Source organism: Podarcis melisellensis (genome assembly GCF_964234715.1).
Source record: "Podarcis melisellensis genome assembly, chromosome: 5".
NCBI lineage: Eukaryota > Metazoa > Chordata > Lepidosauria > Squamata > Lacertidae > Podarcis > Podarcis melisellensis.
Window position 1 is genome coordinate 5,703,013 of NC_138537.1, and position 18,857 is coordinate 5,721,869.

Below are 18,857 nucleotides of genomic sequence, written 5' to 3' on the forward strand. Positions count from 1 at the left end.
ATGTGTCTGTTCATTTGCTGCTTTGTTTTTGTGTGTGCTTGGGGACAAGAAATAGATGGAACAGGAGGTCCTCTCCTGTGCAAGAGATTGGCCAAGGTGGCTCCCTGTCCTCTTCTAATTACATTCCTAGTTACCCAGAGGTGGTTGGTTTTTTTTGCCTCCTCTCTACATTTTTCTGTGCTTTTCCTGGTGGCCAGCTTGTGAGCCTTGCTTTTGCCTCCATACTGTAGGTTCAGCAGCTCAACAGAGCAGAGTAGCGCCTCCCGGCTGATGAGAAGGCACAAGCGCCGCAGGCGGAAGCAGAAAGTACCACGCATTGAGCGGGTGAGATGCCTGGGGAGGGTGTCTGGGAGTAGGGAGAGTGCTGCAAGTGAGCTCACGAGTGGTTGGGCACAATTTAAAAATTAAGGGGAAAAGGGAGAGAACCTCTGAGGGCATTGTTACCCCACCCTCTCCACAGGTCTTGCAAGTGGCATCTAGGTTATGTTTTGGGTCTCACCCTCTTCCTTTCTGTTGTAGTCCTCATCCTTCAGCAGCATCACAGATTCTACCATGTCGTTGAACATTATCACAGTTACCCTCAACATGGGTGAGTACAGGTAGTTGCTTGAAGCCATTTGGCCCGCATAACCCAGATTGGGATGGCGGGAAGGAAGTGGGCAAACAGATATTTTGCATCTCAGGCCCGATTGCTGAAGAGCAAACTACAGTCGTACTTTGGATCCCAAACACCTTGCAAGTTGAACGTTTTGGCTCCTGAATGCCACGATCCTGGAAGTGAGTGTTCCAGTTTGCAAACGTTCTTTGGAATCCGAATGTCCAACGCGGATTTCAATTGGCCGCAGGAGCTTCCTGTAGCCAATTGGAAGCTGCGCCTTGGTTTCTAAACCTTTTGAAAGTCGAATAGACTTCTAGAACGGATTTCATTTGACTTCCGAGGTACCACTGTACTGGATTTTTTCTACCATAGACAAAATGTTATTTCATAATGTAATGCTAAATGGCCTGTGCCATTTATTTATTTTTTGCTAAGTGCTACATGTTTATATCGTTTTCCATTTGTCCATAGTCTCTAATATGTGCTACCACACAGGTAATGCCTATCTCTGTGTGTGCCCCCTCTTTTTTAAAAAAAGGCAGCTTCCTTTTTTGCTTACCAATAAAACAAGATGATTTAGATTTGGTCATCCAATCCCCCCCAAACATTTTCAGCCTGTCTCCATTTTCTGTTGTCTAAAAATACCTAACAGGCATTCCTTGTAGCTAGTTAATGGCCGGACTGGATTAATGAAATGCTGGCCATTGGTTGTGTGCTGTTCTAACTGCACAAATACCTCCCCTTCGTGTCCCTTCCAACTCTATGATTCTATGATTGTACAGAGAAGTACAACTTCCTGGGCATCTCCATCGTCGGGCAGAGCAACGAGCGTGGTGACGGCGGCATCTACATTGGCTCCATCATGAAGGGAGGGGCTGTGGCAGCCGATGGAAGAATTGAGCCCGGAGACATGCTGCTGCAGGTGCTTTTTAATTCTTTTAAAACTTTGAGAGCCAGATGTCCAAGAGGCCTTGGTTTCATGCTGTACTCACAATACGCGAAGCTCAGTGCGATGCGACGCGCAAAGGACTGGGGAGGAGCAAAGCAGCTGCAGGTTTCTGTCTAGGAGCCCACGCAGTTGAGCAGTGAGCTTAGGGTTTGGCTGAGCATGACGTGAGAACCAGGCCTCTTTCTACAGAATCTGTTATCCTGTGATCACGACAGAGATTTCAGTTATGGCTCAGTTGGCAGAGCATGAGACTCTTAATCTCAGGGTTGCGGGTTCAAGTCACACGTTGGGCAAAAGGGGGTTGGGCTTAGGTGATCCTCCTGGTCCCTTGCAACTTTACGATTCTGTGATTCTATACCAGAGAGTGTACTTGCTATCTGTGGAAGGTGGAAGCACAGCGACCCAGGACAGAGATAAAATCAGGGTGGCTGATTTGGAATGTCTTGTTTGTGTAAATGATGTGGTTCTTATCTCAAGGGAACCCTGGGGCCATGATAAAGCCTCTGGGCTGTGTACCTAAGGCTTTGAAAGCTTAAAACCTGCCTGTTACTAGGCAAGAACCGTCAGATCTAGGAAAGAGGCCATTGGTGGGGGGCAGAGCACACATGTTGCGTGTACAAGCCCAAAGCTCAGTCCATAGCATTTGTTCAAAACATCTTTAGTCAGCCCTTCACTGACAAGGAACCCCAGGGCAGAGAACAACAAAGCAATTGGCATTGCGCAGTACAAACACTAGAGCCGATAATATATCAACGCAACCGTACCCCACAAATGCTTGGGTGAAAAATAGGTCTTCAGGTGGTGGCAGAAACTGCTAGGTGATTTCTGTTTCAGATACGGTAGTCTTCTATCTCGGAGGGACTGGCACCAGGGGACCACCACTGAGATAACTGCATAGCAGATCTCAAATGCCTGCAGCACAGCCGAGAAAGTCTGCCCTCCTGATCTTAATGCAGAGGCAGTTTCATATATATGAGCAGATTTTTCAAGTATTTAGGCCCCATGTTCTATAGGGCTTCATAAATCACGCCTAGCCCCTTGAATTTTGCCCAAACAGCATATTCTGAGCAAATGTAAATCTTTCAGGGTAGGCGTCCCATGCCCCCAATGGGTTAAGCCACTTAGAAGCCTAGCTGTCACATTCTGCACTCAATGCAGCTTCTGGAACTTCATCAAGGATAGCGCCTCTCTCCCCCCCCCCCCCAGCACATTATACTAGTCCAGCTGGGAAGTCACCACTTCACTGTAATCAGGCACTCCCTGTCCAGGAACTGCTTTACCTGATGAACCAGCCATAGCTGACAGAAGGTGCTCCATGCTAGCCATCTCATTGTCCAAGGAAAGGGCAACCCCACTTGGAACAGGCCAGCAATCTGATAACTGCCCATGCACAGCTCCTCTGTCTAGTTTGGTTTCAGTTTTGTGACCCTCCTCCAGTCCTCCAGTGTTTAGGCATTGTTCCAAGACATGTACAGCCTCACCTGATTCAGAGGGGAAGGAGAAATATGGCTGGGTGCCACTTTGCTCTGTGATGCTAAATAGAATGAGGGATACAATGGAACCTTGCAAATCCCTGTAGCACAAAGTGTGCCACAAGGCTGAGCAATAGCTCCCTTCTGAAACTGGCCCTGCAGGTAGTAGTGGAACCGCCAGATTACTATAGGCTTCCTAACCCACAGAGCTGGTCCAGAAAGATGCCTTGGTCAATGGCATCTAAAGCCACCAAGAGATCAGGAGGAGCAACAGTCAGACTCCTGCTGTCGCGCTCCTGATAAAGGTCATCAGTCACAACAGCCAAGGCTGTTTCTGCCTCAAGCACAGGACTGAACCCAGACTGGAAAGGGTCAAGGCAATCAGTTTCTTAGAAGACTATCTGATGTGGAACAGCCACTGCCCTCTCCAGCACATCTCTACCTAGAAAAGGTGGTGGGGCTGGGAAATACTTCTACCTGATGGCAACCAGATTGATCCATCTATCCCAGGGGTCAGCAGACTTACTGCACCTCGGGTTGGTGTCTCCAGCGCCAATCGTGCAGTGGGCTGGAGGGTGGGGGAGCGCGTGCCCATACGTGTGTGCACACACGCTATTTCCGGCGCACTTCCGGGTCAGAGGAGCATCGTAAATAGCTTGTGCACGGGCCTCCTCTGACCTGGATGTGCACTGGAAATAACTTGCACATGCGCAAATAACGCTTGCACATGTGCACAAACTATTTCCAGTGCTTCGGAAGTGGGCAGCCGGGCAGCGCAGTGCCGGTAAGAGCGGGCGGCAGCAGTGGGGGTTGCTGTGGGCTGGATAAATGAGTCCCTTGGGCCTTATCCAGCCCGCAGGCCTTAGTTTGGGGATCCCTGATCTATCCCAGTACTGCTGTTGGGCATCTCCACATGTTCATTTAAGATCCATACACTTTTGTGGGGCTCTTACATTTTCATCTTTCTCTGCAGGTGAATGACATCAATTTTGAAAACATGAGCAACGACGACGCTGTGCGAGTGCTGAGGGAGATTGTACACAAGCCAGGGTAGGTAGCCTTTTCCCATCCCTGCAGCTCCAAGGCAGCTCACTCTCTAAACCTACAACTGTTCTTGGGAGTGTGGGCTTGGTGGCGTCTGGTAATGCAGGGCTGGCGCTCAGTTTCTAGCAGTGCCCCCTGGTGCCCTGCAGAAGATCCATGGCCATCTTGGACTGCTGACTGTTCCAAGTGAGCCTAGAGGACAGTTAAGTCCCGCAGATCAGTAAAAATAAAAATTTTCAAGGAAAGATAGCCCAAGGCTTACAGGTTCATTGTGTGTGAGCAAAAGACAAAGATGGTGGCACCAGCCTTCATCTATTCTAGTTGCTGCATTTGGGTTTGGTGGCAGTGGAATTCTGTTTAGGCAAAAGGACAGCCTTTCTGGCCCCTGACACTTTGTTTCCCCTTTCTGTTATATTATGCTATTTACTTTGATATAGCAGAAAAAGGAAAACAAAGTGTCAGAGGGCCAGTGTTCAAAGCAAGCGAGAGCTTCTCACATGTTTCCCTGTCTTGTTCCATCATAATACCCCAGTACTGAGCTTTAGGGATGTAAAACACGCCCACTCAGTTTATAGGGGAAGATTTATTCTTGTTTCTTCTGCATCAATTTTATAATGAATGATTTTAGAGTGTTGTTTGTGCTGTACTTTTATACTGTTTTATTGTTGTTAGCCGCCCTGAGCCCGGCTTCGGCTGGGGAGGGCGGGATATAAATAAAATTTATTATTATTATTATTATTATTATTATTATTATTATTATTATTATTATTATGTCTAGATGTGTGTATGTGGGTGGCTTTTCTGCGAACTGAGCTGACCAGATCTGGTAGCAGTGACAGCCATTATGTTTCTCTTCCAGGCCCATCACTCTGACTGTTGCCAAGTGCTGGGATCCCAGCCCCAGGGGCTGCTTCTCGCTACCCAGGAGTAAGTGGTTTTTGCTTCATTTCTTGGTTTGCTGAATAGTGTGCATGAGGACTGGTGTTCTATAGAACCAACAGTTAATAACGTGCCCCACCCCAATATTGCCTTGTTGCAGGATGCAAGCGGCCAAGGGAGTTGCATGTTTGAATGCTCCTTTACTGGGATGGAGTGGGGGCTCCTTGTACCCAGAAAAATAACGTATGGGAGAGAAAGCTAGGCTGAAGCCCTTTACCCTGCTGGGACACGGGTGGCGCTGTGGGTAAAACCTCAGCGCCTAGGACTTATCGATCGCATGGTCGGCGGTTCGAATCCCCGCGGCAGGGTGCACTCCCGTTGTTCGGTCCCAGTGCCTGCCAACCTAGCAGTTCGAAAGCACCCCCGGGTGCAAGTAGATAAATAGGGACCGCTTACCAGCTGGAAGGTAAACGGCGTTTCTGTGTACTGCCCTGGTGCTGGCTCGCCAGAGCAGCTTCGTCACGCTGGCCACGTGACCCGGAAGTGTCTTCGGACAGCGCTGGCTCCCGGCCTATAGAGTGAAATGAGCGCACAACCCTAGAGTCTGTCAAGACTGGCCCGTACGGGCAGGGGTACCTTTACCTTTACCTTAGGGAGATTTTACATACATGAGACCCAGTGTGGTGTAGTGGTTAGAGTGCTGAACTGGGATTTGGGGGGCCAGGGTTCAAATCCCCACTCAGCCATGAAGAGAACTGGGAGAACTGGGGTGCCAGTCACACTGTCTCTCAGCCTAACTTACAGCACGTGGTTGTTGGGAGGGCAAAACAGGGGGGGGGGAGAAGCAAGTTTGCCACCTTGAGTACCTTGGAGAAAGGTGGCATAAAAATGTAACAACAAATAAATATTTTGTAGGCATGATCCCTCACCTGCATCAATAATAATAATAATAATAATAATAATAATAATAATAATAATAATAATAATGATGATGATGATGATGATGTATTACTTATACACAACCCATCTGGCTATCTTGGAAACACCTGACTGCTTCTTTCTGTTGAATGTATAAATTGGCCCTAAGGGTGTGACCGAGGTTTCGAACCCTTTTTTCTGGCCCTCTGTGCTGCTCTCTCTCTGTCTGCCTCTTTCTTGCCCCTTTCCATCTCCCCATGCCTAATCAGTCCCCTATTCCACATCACACCCAAGACAAGCTACCAAGTTAGCAAGCCAATTCCTTGCATGCAGCCCGTACCCACCCCGTGCCCCCCTGCCCCATGCCTGCCTCCGCCTCGGGGGAGCTCCCCCCGCACCCCTCATGTTGATCCTCCCTCTCTTCTTTCTCCCCCAGTTGCTCCCCAGCGGATCTGGGCTGGGCCAGACTCTCCATGCTCCGATCCGGGTGAGTCCCGGCTGATGCTGGGGGAGGACAGGGCTTGCCCAGAGGTGGCGGCTTTGGCGAGAGGGGATGACTCTTGCGGAGGGGGCCTCCTCACCTGCCCTGTGTGTTCCCTTTAGGTGAGCCCATCAGGCCCATTGACCCAGCAGCCTGGGTTTCCCACACTGCAGCGATGACCGGCACCTACCCAGCCTACGGTATGAGCCCATCCATGAGCACAATCACTTCCACCAGCTCCTCCATCACCAGCTCCATCCCAGAAACCGAACGTAAGTCCTCGTGCCTGTGTGTCCCCCACCCCTGCTCGGCTTCTGGTCACCTGCACGCCGTAACCTGATAGGAGCAATACATGCACAGGGGCAAAACCCAGATTTGCGGCTTGGAAAGAGGATGGTTTCCCTCAATAGATCTTGAGCTGCATGGAAAGAGGCGTTTCCTCCATCTTTTGCTAAGGAAACAGGGGTGCTTTTAGAAGCTAGATATTTTAAACCAAAGATTGGAGGATGATCAGGATAAGGGACCTGTGTGAGTCTAGGCGAAACAGAAGGCCACAGATTTCTCCACTTAGTTGCTTCTTCTAGGATAATGAGCGTCTCCTGTTTGATTGTGTGGTCGGTGGGAGAATCAAGAGGGTTGCAAAAAGGAGGGAGGAGAACCCTGACAACTTTGCAGGGCCATCTATTTTTATTTATTATATGTATTAGTAGCATTTTTACATGCATGCCTCAAAGCGACTTACACGTTGAAAATAAAAATAACAAAAGATATCACATACACAAGTAGCAGTGTGCAGTGATTTTTCTGGTGTAGCAATATCCTTCTCAGTGAAGCAGCGTTGACTGAATTTTTTGAGATAAATGGCTATGTTTGGGGCTGAAACGCTGCAGAGTCCCTTGTAAATGGATTGAAGTTAAGCAGTCGCTGGCTGAAAACCCTGAACAGTCCCAGAATAACTTCAGGGAGCACGAGTTATTCAGGTAGATGCAGTGCTGGCTTCCTGTTAGGCAAATGGTGAAGAAGTTGGAAGACTTACCCTCTCTTCCAAAAGGGAGCTCAAGAGAGGAAAGGTGGATGTGTTAGGAAATGTGCAGCAAAGAGGTGCATTTGGGACAGCTGCTTCATAGCACTGGCCTCTGAGTGGGTTTTGGCCAGAGGCGATGAAGTTGGCCCATTGAGAAGAATGGCAAGGCCTGGTGCTGCAGCGTTACTGAAACTAAGCAGATGTGTACCTGATCAGGTGTTTAAGCTGCTCTGAGCTTTCTAAAAAAAGAGCTGTTGAAGGATAAAACAGTCTGGGTAGTAATGGAGGTTGCGTGCCAGGGACCGGCAGGGCTCCGCAGAGCAGGTGGAAGGAGAAGCAGGCCAGAAGCTGACCTGGGGGAAGAGGGTCGTGAATTATGGGGTTTTGTGCCTCCTGCGAGGCAGCAGCCAGAGATGGGGGAGGAAGGACAGGATGTGCTAGGAGAGGAGGGAGATGCTGTGTCTGAAGGAGGGAGGCTGGCAGAATCCCCTCCCCACTGTCCCCCAGGACCAGGAGCAGCTTGAAGAGGCAGGCACAGCTACAACTTCCGTGTTGAAGGACTCATAGGCTGTCAGATGAGGGTACTTAAGTTTGGGGCGGCCACCCATTGCGCCAGCAGTCCAGCTCGGAGCATAAGCCCGGGGAGGTGCGCTGGCTGCCTAGTCACCAGAAGTGTGTGTGTGTGTGTGTTTAGTGCACCTCTGGGGCAACTGTAAGTTTGTGCTTTGTCAGTAAGGGCCATTTAAGCACCGGCCATTTGCCCTGCTTGGGCTGGGTGTGCTCAGGGCGTTGTAGTTAGATTGCAGTTGACTGTTTCTAGGGAAAATGCAAAGAGCAGCCCAGTATGAGGCCGGCTGCTCTCTTTTTTTGCACCTTCAGTGGTTCCCAGGGGGAATCCTGACCCAAGAAGGATTGCAGAAACTTGAGGTGTGCCTGTGGTGTATTGTTCCCTTGCCCTACCCTCCTGTGTGTGGCACCTTCATGTGCTCCTCTGCCTTTCCATCCCCTCTCATCTCTCCTCCCTTCCCTCCATCCAACCCGCAGGTCTCGATGACTTTCACCTGTCCATCCACAGCGACATGGCCACGATTGTCAAAGCCATGGCTTCGCCAGAGTCGGGCTTGGAGGTGCGCGACCGCATGTGGCTGAAGATCACCATCCCCAATGCCTTCATTGGTAAGACGCAGGCCCTCCGTAGGGCAAATGGGCGAAGGGCCACGGGAGAACCACTCGCTCTTTGCCTCTCCCAAGCAGATAACGGTCTCAAGCCCCTATTTGAGTTGCGCAACGGTAACTTCATAAGGAGGACAGGTTAGATGTGTATCAGAGGGAAAACATACTAACCTGTTTGCAAGAGAAGTGTCTCTAAAAACAGGATTATACACGGCATCTGCTGCAGAATTGGATTCCTTAGAGTCTCAGCTTTCACTCTCTAGCCCTCAAGATCAGCAGAATAAAGAGGATACTTAGCATTTACACAGTGCACTTAAGTGTTTTATGTGTCCTTTAAGATGGGTCTTACTATGCCTGTTTCAGAAGTGGTGCTGGGGTGTCCTTGAGGCTGAGAGCATAATAGCTTGCCTGAAATGAGTTCAGGGGTGAGAACAGATTTGGGTCAGAAACTTCTGGTTCACAACCTTCATTTTAAGCCACTGTGTTGCACCAGATCGAGCACAGAGGTTGGCAAGATGTTACTGAGCATGTCAGGAGGAGCTTCTAGATACACTGTGACTGTCATGACTTCTGAACATCATCTTTATTATAGCCCAGTAAGCTGGACTATGGCAGCAAAAGAAGGCTGGAGCCAGCTTCCCTCCAAGCACCTTCCTCTCCTCAGAGCAGAACAGGGTGCTGTCTGCTTCCATCCTTGCTGAGTCCCTCTTTGCTGCTGTCTCCTGGCAGGATCCGATGTGGTAGATTGGCTCTACCACCATGTAGAAGGCTTCACAGACAGGCGAGAATCCCGCAAGTATGCCAGCAACCTCCTGAAGGCCGGTTACATCCGACACACTGTCAACAAGATCACGTTCTCGGAGCAGTGCTACTACATCTTTGGCGACCTCTGCGGCAGTAAGACTCCTTCTCTGCACTGTGCAGGGGGTGGGGGAGCAAGAACAGGCAGTGGGTGGTTCTGGCAGGCTCTCAACGTGGCCATCTGTTTCCTGGGAGAGCAGAAGTAGGAGAGCCCTCAAAGCAAGCCCATGTGGCTTTGCAGAATCATAGAATTGTAGAGTTGGAAGGGGAACCTGAGCTCATCTAGTCTAGCCCGCTACAATGCAGGAATCACAGCTGAAGAATTCACAACAGATGGCCACCCAAACTGCAAGGAAGGAGAGTCCACCACCTCCCAAGGGAGTCTGCTCTTATCATCAGAAAGTTCTTCCTAAAGCTCAGTCGGAGTCTCCTTTCTTGCTGAACTTGACATCGTCCTTTCCCTTTTGTCCTGTATTTTGGAGTCAGACTAGTCACCTCCTCTGCGGGGATCTTTAGCTTTCAATCAAAAACTTCCCACCAGGAGATAAGCATCCCCCCATGCCGCCCACTCCCTCTTTGCACTACAACCTGAATTTCATAGGTAAGAAATGAGGATAAGCTCACTTATGCCCTTGCTCCTGGTGTAACCTTTGCCCTTTCTCTGTCCCTATTTCACAGACATGGCCAGCCTGTCCTTGCATGACCACGATGGGTCCAGCGGCGCCTCCGATCAGGACACATTGGCTCCTTTGCCTCACCCAGGAGCTGCCCCATGGCCCATGGCCTTCCCCTACCAGTATCCGCCACCCCATCCATACAACCCCCACCCTGGATTTCCTGACCCAGGCTACAGCTATGGAGGCGGAAGCGCGGGCAGCCAGCACAGCGAAGGTAAATGTGAGCCGTGTGGGACATGGGCGGAATTCCTCCCATGCCATAAAGATCGTATCACATGCAAGCACTTGGCTTGTTAAGTCTGAACAGCTGGACTTCCTCTTGAGGAGCAACCTCGCTTCTGCCCAGAGATAAATGGGCCAAGTGGGTTTGGGGTTTGGGGATTTGTTCCTTTGGATTGCAGGTGTTTATTAGGGCCAGGTTCTTGTTAGGGTGCCAGAGCCTGCATTTGCTCAGTTGTGAACCTCTTTTGGCATCACTTTGTCAAAGCCAGAAGGTTTAGTGGCTGATCCCAAGGTTGTGAGATCTGCTTAGAGTCCCTGTGGTTCCCAACGTGGGGCACATGCCCCACGGGGGGGGGGATTTGATTTTTAAGGGGGGCAATTCGGGAATGAGTTATTAACAGTGAATGGCCTTTTTAGGTTTCCTCCACGTGAATAGGAGTTCACTTTTTGAATAATAAGAATTGTATGTCACGGCAGGGTGTGTATGTGACATCAGGATTTTAGAGATGCTTAGGTGGGGCATGGCCAAAAAAAGATTAGGAACCACTGGCTTAGACCTTTGGGGGGAATTTCATTTAGGGCAGAGAGATTTGCTGAAGGTATTCAGAGCCTTCTCTGTAGCAGCACCCAAATGATACCCAAAGGCCCTTCTTGGTAGTGGCGCCCGCCCTGTGGAACGCCCTTCCATCAGATGTCAAGGAAATTAACAACTATCTGACTTTTAGAAGACATCTGAAGGAAGCCCTGTTTAGGGAAGTTTTTAATGTTTGATGTTTTATCGCTTATTATTATTATTATTATTATTATTATTATTATTATTATTTTGGGAGCTGTCCAGAGTGGCTGTGGAAACCCAGACAGATCAGCAGAGTATAAATATTATTATTATTATTATTAATTAATCCCGGGAGATCTGTTTGGCTTTTGCCCTGGCCGTGTTTTAATGTTGCCTGATGGCCTTTCTTTATTTCTGAAGGCAGCTGTGTATAGGGAAGTTTTGTAATGTTTGATATCCTAATGTGTTTTAATTTACTGGAAGATGCCCAGAGCCTTTTGTTATATGATTGTCATTTTCCTTCTACTGGAGATCATATAGCAACAACAACAACAAAATTAGTATAACATCCCTGCAGCTTTGCTTCCTGCTCCCCACCATTTGCCTGGCTTCCCACTTTTGTGCTGCACTTCCATGGACTTTGGGCCCAATCCAGCAAAGTGACAGCTGGAGGCTCCGATGAGGTTATTCCTACCTATTCTGATGGGCCTGACCCAAATATTCTCTTGTCCTCCCCCCCCCCCCAATTTCTTGTGCAGGAAGCCGGAGCAGCGGCTCCAACCGCAGTGGCAGCGAGAGGAGGAAGGAGCGAGAGCCCAAGGCCGGGGAGTCCAAGTCGGGCGGCAGCGGCAGTGAGTCGGACCACACCAGCCGCAGCAGCATGCGGAGGGAGCGAGCGGCCAGCGAGCGCTCGGTGCCGGCCAGCCAGCGCAGCCACCACTCAATGGCTCACAGCATCCGCAGCCACCACAGCCAGCAGTCCTACGGGCCTCCCGGCCTGCCGCCTCTCTACAGCCCTCCCATGCTGCTGATGCCTCCGCCGCCTTCCGCCCTGGGACCCCCGGGGGCTCCCCCTGGCCGAGACCTGGCCTCTGTGCCCCCTGAACTGACGGCCAGTAGACAGTCATTCCGAATGGCCATGGGCAACCCCAGTGAGTTTTTTGTGGATGTAATGTGAAACACCGCCCCTCCCTCCGCCTGCCTGCCGCCCCCGTTGGTTTTGTCTCCTAGGAACAGCCCGGCCTGCAGGGGATTCCTTTTCTTTTCTTTTTTTGGTCTTGGCAATTATGAAAAGGGAAAAAACCCCGGAAATAAACTGAACTAAACGTTTTTGATTCTAATCCCTGCCTGCAAGAGGGCCCGGCAGCCTCGCCTGAACCACCCCTGGACTTGATTGCAGAGGCGCGTCCCCCCCCCTTGCTTGTGCCAACCCCTCCCCCCATAACCCCTTCTCTAACCCATTAATCCGCATCTGCCTGGGGACTCTGCTGCTCGCCTGTGTTTTCCCTGCCGGCTCACTTCGCCTGCCCTAAACACATGCCCTCTTTCTTCTCGCCCCTTTTTGTGTCCCTCTCTGTCGAGCAGCCAAGAATTACGGGGTGTTTGACTTCCTCTGAGCTGGCCGCCCGTGCTGGGGAGAGCCGCAGCGTGCTGTGGTGGTTGGGCTCCCCCACAACCGAGGAAGATGCAGAGCCCTGCAGGCAGGCACTTGGCCATGTGGGGGCTGAAGATGGCTTCTTTCCATCCTGGTGGAAGGTGCCCCACCTTATCCATAACCCTGGGAAGGGAGCAGGGCTCAGATCCAGCTGTGCCTTCAGTCTTCCATCTGATAAGATGTAGCAGCTTGGTGGCCATTGGCATGAGGTTGAGAGGAGAGCTCCCACCTTGCCAGGCAGGTGAGAGTTCCCCTTGAGAGCTTCTCAGATGGTGATAAGAGCTGGAAGCCGCCAAAGAGACTCACACCCTTCCTTGATTCTTTGCCTCCCATGTCTTGATTAGCGCCAATAGCAAGAGTGCCAACCCCCAGTATCCATAGTTCACGTTCCTGAAGGTACTACAGGTACAAGTAATATCTAATATCCTTTCTTTCTCTACCCAAGCACTCATGGTGAGCCATCTTCTTGCTGTATCTCTTCGACGTCCAGTGGCCTGTTTAGTAGAGCCTTTTTTACTGCCACCTTTTCACACCCAGGTCTCTCTTGTGCCCATCAGTCCGTTGTCTCTTAAGCCAACTTAAGTCTCTTAAGTTTTTAGATGCTCTCTGCTCTCAGCCTGCTCCACTGTTTCGTTTATGCCGTGCATCCACACTACATAACCCTGGCAGCAGTATCCCTTGGTATTTCCTCTGCCCACCTCGCCCTCTTCTTTGTCTCCTACCTCTCTTTCATCCTTACTTTTCTTTTTAACAATCCCAAAACTGAAAAAGTGATTGTGGCGGGGGAGGGGGGAGGAAGAGATGGGGGATGGGGAGGTAGACAAATATCATCAAAAAGATAATTTCATTAGCACAAATAGTATGAAATAAGTTCTGTGGGATTCGGGTTTTTAAGCAGAGGTTGGAAGGCCACACGTCATGTATGATCTAGTTGCGATTCCTGCATTGCAGGGGCTTGGACTTGATGAACTTCCAGCTCTACTGTTCTATGAGGATTTTAACAAAGAAACTTTTAGGGTCGTCATGGTTGTGAACATGGGTGGATCTCCAAAATCAGAAGAGTTGCTGCACTAGGCTTATGTCCCAGGGGCCAGATGAGTTGGCCCATTTGGACCCCTGCACCATGATTGCCAGCAGCAAAATAAACAATAAACTTACGCGGTGCTCCTGTTCACTGTTCCTGTCACGCAGCATTGTCCTCCGCCATGACGCTGAAGTCCGTTTCCCTCCTCCCCGAAACATTCATTCATCTTTCCTTGGCAATTGAGAATACACTGAAAATTTTATTGGGTTGTTTTTAGGGTCTCCCCCCCAAAAAGCATTTTATGTACTCCAGCAAATATCAGATTGCTGAGCCTCCTCCCTCTTGGATGCAGAAGTCCAATAGATATTTTAACCATATTTTAAACCATATTTTAATATTTAATATGGTTAAATATTTTAACCATATTTTAAACCATAACTAGTCTCAATCATAGCTTCTACTAGTGGTGTGCTTGATTTACCCAAGTGCCAAATTGTTTTGCTGCAGCTCCATCACCCAGGCTAAGGATCAGTGAGGAGTGGCTGTCTGTCCATAGCTTTTTCCTCTGCTACTTTTTAAAGACTGCTGTGGTGATCTGTAATCATGAACTCTTCCCTTTGATAGCTGAGGGACAAGTAGTAATTTTACCAATGAACTGTGACCACGTTTATTCTGAACGTGCCCAAGGTTAGCTGAAGCCTCACCCTTAACTTAGACCAGCACATTTTATGCCAGTTGTCATGCCACTATCCATCTCAAACTGATGCTGAGCCATGCTTGGAAACGAGGCCTAACTTTTCACTGTTGTGCATGGAAGAGGGGGCTTTAAAAATGTACTCTCCAAGCTGAGTTCTTGCTTCTGCTGTCCCCACCCTCTGAAAGAGCACCAGCACACCAGTGAGAAGCAAGTGAGCAGGGTATGTGTAGAAAATAAGGGCTCACTCTTGTCTCCCTTGCAGTCCTTTCCTTAGCAGCTGTTAGGCCTTTCTGGTTTCTTCCTTTTTCTTGGACACAAGTGCAGCAAGGTTTGGGCTTGAAGGCGGAGGGAAAGAGTCCCACAACCAAGCCCAGACTGCTCTGTGGGCACACTCTGCATTTCTTGTGTGTCTGGGGGTATAAGCAAGGCCTCTGGCTTATCTGGTTTGCTTGCAGCTGTGCTGCAACATAGACACTCCAGAATCACACATGGGGCAATGTCAGTTTCCAAAACATTCCTAGCCCTCACACTTGCAGGGGGAGCACAGTGGCCGTGTTTGCTAAATCATAGAAAATACAAATGGTTGAAGAAGGGATTTAGGAAGTCCAGAGACATCTTCACCCAGTGTAGCGCTGTGCCCTTCCTTGTGGATTCTGTTTAATCCCGCTGCCTTTTCTATACTTGCCCTCTCCACTGCATTTCTCAGTGAATCCTAGCCCATCCTTCTTGGCCACCCATGTGCAGAATTTCTTACATCTGCAGGCAGGGAAGGCTTGCAATAGAGGAGTTATACTAAACTGCACAGCACACATACAGTCATGTGTGACTTTACACAATTTTCACACAGTTTCCCGGACAGAAGTTCTTGTAGGAAACTCATCACACGTGAAGCAATATTTAACTCTGCTTGCTATGGTAGGGATTTGTTCAGTGGATAATTCCAGAGCCCTTGACCATCCCACGCCGATGCAAAAATTTGTACGATTTATCACAGCCCACCTTTAGCTAAACTGCTTTTGTGCTCTTGCCAAGGACCTGGTTGGGAGAAGCACCCTCTATTAGACGGTACATTCTAGTCCCCTTACGGCCCATAACCACCTTTGGCCTTCCTGCCATGCAACAGTTGTCTTCTGCACCAAATATCAACCATTTTTGGAATGTCTTGTGGGGTTTGTTGTTTTTAAGATTGAAGTGTTCCTTCACTCCTGCTTTCCTCTCCAGTCCAGCATCAGCTCCCCCTTTTTTGCTAGTCCCCTACACCCACCACCGTGATGCCAGTTCTTCTACACCTTTGCCACTGCTCTGCTCATTTGGTCTATTGAACCATTTCCCCCCTTTCTGCCTACCATTAGTCTCTCTTTCAGGGCGTTGCCCGTGATCTCAAGTGTCATGTTGCCAGTCCTCCCTCTCTCCTCCTCCCTCCTCCTCCTGGTGCTATATTGCCATTCTGTCTTCCCTCTTCCTCCTCCTCCTTCTCTATTCCTCACCTGGTACTACGTCGCCATCTTGCTCTCTTTTCAACTCCTTCCCCCCCACTTTGGTGCTATTTTCTCTCGTCACACATATTGCCCCTTCCCTCACGCACCCTTCGGTTTTATATAAATTGAAACCACCCTACTTGTTTTTATTTATAAAATAGTTTTATTGGACTCCACCTTGCCTGTGTGTGGCTCATTTTTGTCAGTGTCCAAAAGATTTCGCCTGCCCCTTGTACACATGACACCATCATAATCATATACAGTCGTACCTTGGATCCTGAACGCCTTGGCACTCAGACGTTTTGGCTCCCAAACGCAGCAAACTTGAAAGTGAGTGTTCCGGATTGTGAATGTTCTTCAGAACCTGAATGTCTGACGGGGCTTCTGCGGCTTCCAATTGGCTGCAGGAGCTTCCTGCTGCCAATCAGTAGCCACACTTTGGTTTCCGAACATTCTGTTTGATTTCCAAGGTACGGCTGTATTTATTATTATTATTATTATTATTACTATTATTATTATTACTATTATTATTATTATTATTATCATTACTATTATTATTATTATTATTATTATTATTACCTTTGTGCTGCCCATGTGGGTTGCCTCAGCCACTTTGGGCGGCTCCCGACAAAAAATAGTAAAAACACAATACCACAACACACACTAAAAACTTCCCTCAACAGAGCTGCCGTCATTGTCTTTTGAAAAGCACATAGCTATTTTATCAGTTTGGCATCTGCTGGGAGGGCATTCCACAGGGTGAGCATGACCGCCGGAAAGCCCCTTTGCTGGATTCCCTCTAACCTCCCCTCTTGCAATGAGGGAACCACCAGAAGACCCTTGGCGCTGGATCTCAGCGTCTCAGCTGAGTGAGATGCTCTGGCCCCATTCACATTTTCAGCTTTCATTTCGCTATAATGTCTACACACCCACATACTTTAATGCTTATGGAAATGCCCCTTTTGGCTCCCTCCAGCTTCTGGAGTACAGCCCAAGCACCGAATGAGGTTTTGGAGCAGTTTCTTGGGATGCTGTGGTTCAAATGCAAGCCTGATTTCCAGGGGAGACCGTTGCACAAAAAGGAGCAATGGGACAGATAGGAAGCAGGGGAAAGAGGGCCATGGCAGAGGTGAGAATGCAAAAGAAAAAAGCTGAGATGTTAAAAACGGGGAATGGAATAGAGAATAAAATACCAAGTGGACCAGAAAAGAATGGAAGAAAGGGATGTGTAAAATATAAGGAAAAGCTTGTGGAGAAAACAAGCAATGCTAAAATGGGGGGTGGCTCTTCTGAAAAGGCAGGTAAATGTGAAGAAGGAGGTGGAGCAACACCCTGCGCAAAATGGCAACAGCACACAGAAGCCACTTTCTGCTGTTCACCAACACCTGTGTCAGCTCCCCGTCCCAGTGGTTGTCAATGGTGCCTACAATTTTCCATCCCTCAGCAGAAGAGTGAACTGGAAGGAAGGGAAAGATGCAGCAGGCTCTACCAGCAAGTAGCAGATGAGTTGCATTTGGAACCTCACAATGTATTTTGACAGTACAGTGAGCTTGGGAAATTGAGAATTTTCAGGCAATTATCTATGCAAACGGGACAAGATAACAAGGCACTGGTTCACTTCAAGTCAATGGGAATAAAATCACCAACCTATTCTGCCTTGCTCAGACTGCACCTGGAATTCTGTCCAGTTCAGGGTGCTACCATTTAAGAAGGCTGTTGACAGGCTGGAACATGGGCAGACAAAGGTAAACAAGATAATCAATGGTCTGAAAACCAAGCCTTATGAGGAATAGTTGAAGGAGCTGGGTATATTTAGCCTGGGAAAGAGGAGACTGAAAGAAGATCTAGCCAGTGTTGGTTTTTTCTGTGAGAACTCAAGCACACTCGGTACCAGCACCTCCATCTTCAGATATTTAAAGGGCTGCCACATGAAAGATGGAGCGAGCTTGTTTTCTCCTCTGGTGGTAGGACCCATACCAATAGATTCAAGTTACTAGAAAAGGTGTATATATAGGTGTGGGGGTGTCGTATTCAACTAAGTTTTACTCAGAGTAGATCCACTGAAATTAATGGACTTAGCCGTGTTCATTAAATTCAGCTAGTGTACTCGGAATAATACCACCCATCAACTACACTCAAACAAATGTTGAGAAAAACATGTAGTACATGCTTCTGGAACTATATGGACCACTTCAGAATGTAGCCAGGGGATCATTTTTCTTGAAGAGAGATTTTTCTTCTTCAGCCTGTCTGTTCATCTGCTATGCCATTTCTCTGTTGGCAAAAATAAGTCTTGTGACTCCTTAAATACTATTTCTGGGGGCAGAAACTTCATAATACTGCTACCCCTCTGTCAGATTTTTTTAACGTACAAGTCTTTCTGAAGTGTAGGTGTCTTATTTCTAAAAATAAAACTGACAGGACAAGCCTTTGTTTTGTGGTGGGAAACCCAAAAATGAGCAGTGTTCTTTGGCTGCCTGTAATTCCCTTTGTTTAAGTTCAATTTACTTGAGTTGCTTGATGCTATTTACAGTCAGACATGACAGTATGGCATGGCTGTAAAATATACATGTGATAAATGCCCTTTAGATTATGTTTGTTAGCTGCCTGTGGGGTATAAATCTTAATGAATTACAGTGGCCAGGTCTAAAAGAGAACAGGTTATTTAATGGGCATATAGAAGATGGAATTTATACATCTCACACAGCGGGTGGCGCTGTGGGTTAAACCACAGAGCCTAGGACTTGCCGATCAGAAGGGCGGCGGTTCGAATCCCCGCGACGGGGTGAGCTCCCGTTGCTCGGTCCCAGCTCCTGCCAACCTAGCAGTTCGAAAGCACATCAAAGTGCAAGTAGATAAATAGGTACCGCTCCGGCGGGAAGGTAAACGGCGTTTCCGTGCGTTGCTCTGGTTTGCCAGAAGCGGCTTAGTTATACTGGCCACATGACCTGTACGCTGTTCGCTGGCTCCCTTGGCCAATAAAGCGAGATGAGCGCCACAACCCCAGAGTCAGCCATGACTGGACCTAATGGTCAGGGTCCCTTTACCTTCACCTAGTAGGTGTAAAGAAGAGGGAATTTCAGCAGGTGTAGCTTGTCACCCCATTCCCTTTAAGCATCCATGTGTATTACTTTACATACTGAATCACACAATTAACACTTTCCTTCTCCCACCTGCGGCCAATTACCGCTGCATTCCTAATAGGACAAA

General features: G+C 48.7%; 1 protein-coding gene across 3 annotated transcripts in view; it reads left to right on the forward strand.

The window, feature by feature from the left end:
* DVL3 (dishevelled segment polarity protein 3) overlaps positions 1–13,605 on the forward strand; it is a 49,018-nt gene extending 35,413 nt beyond the window's left edge. The window contains exons 6-17 of one of the 3 annotated variants that reach the window (XM_081910984.1): positions 231–324; positions 520–589; positions 1,381–1,520; positions 3,993–4,069; positions 4,923–4,990; positions 6,297–6,347; positions 6,464–6,613; positions 8,410–8,541; positions 9,268–9,435; positions 10,018–10,230; positions 11,553–11,945; positions 12,379–13,605. In XM_081910984.1, the coding sequence (XP_081767110.1) occupies positions 231–324; positions 520–589; positions 1,381–1,520; positions 3,993–4,069; positions 4,923–4,990; positions 6,297–6,347; positions 6,464–6,613; positions 8,410–8,541; positions 9,268–9,435; positions 10,018–10,230; positions 11,553–11,945; positions 12,379–12,410 (1,588 nt within the window). In that variant the 3' untranslated portion in view covers positions 12,411–13,605. Of the gene's footprint in view, positions 1–230; positions 325–519; positions 590–1,380; positions 1,521–3,992; positions 4,070–4,922; positions 4,991–6,296; positions 6,348–6,463; positions 6,614–8,409; positions 8,542–9,267; positions 9,436–10,017; positions 10,231–11,552 lie in introns of all 3 variants that reach the window. The other 2 variants (XM_081910982.1, XM_081910983.1) reach the window with 2 other exon arrangements.
* The last annotated feature ends 5,252 nt before the right edge of the window (positions 13,606–18,857 follow it).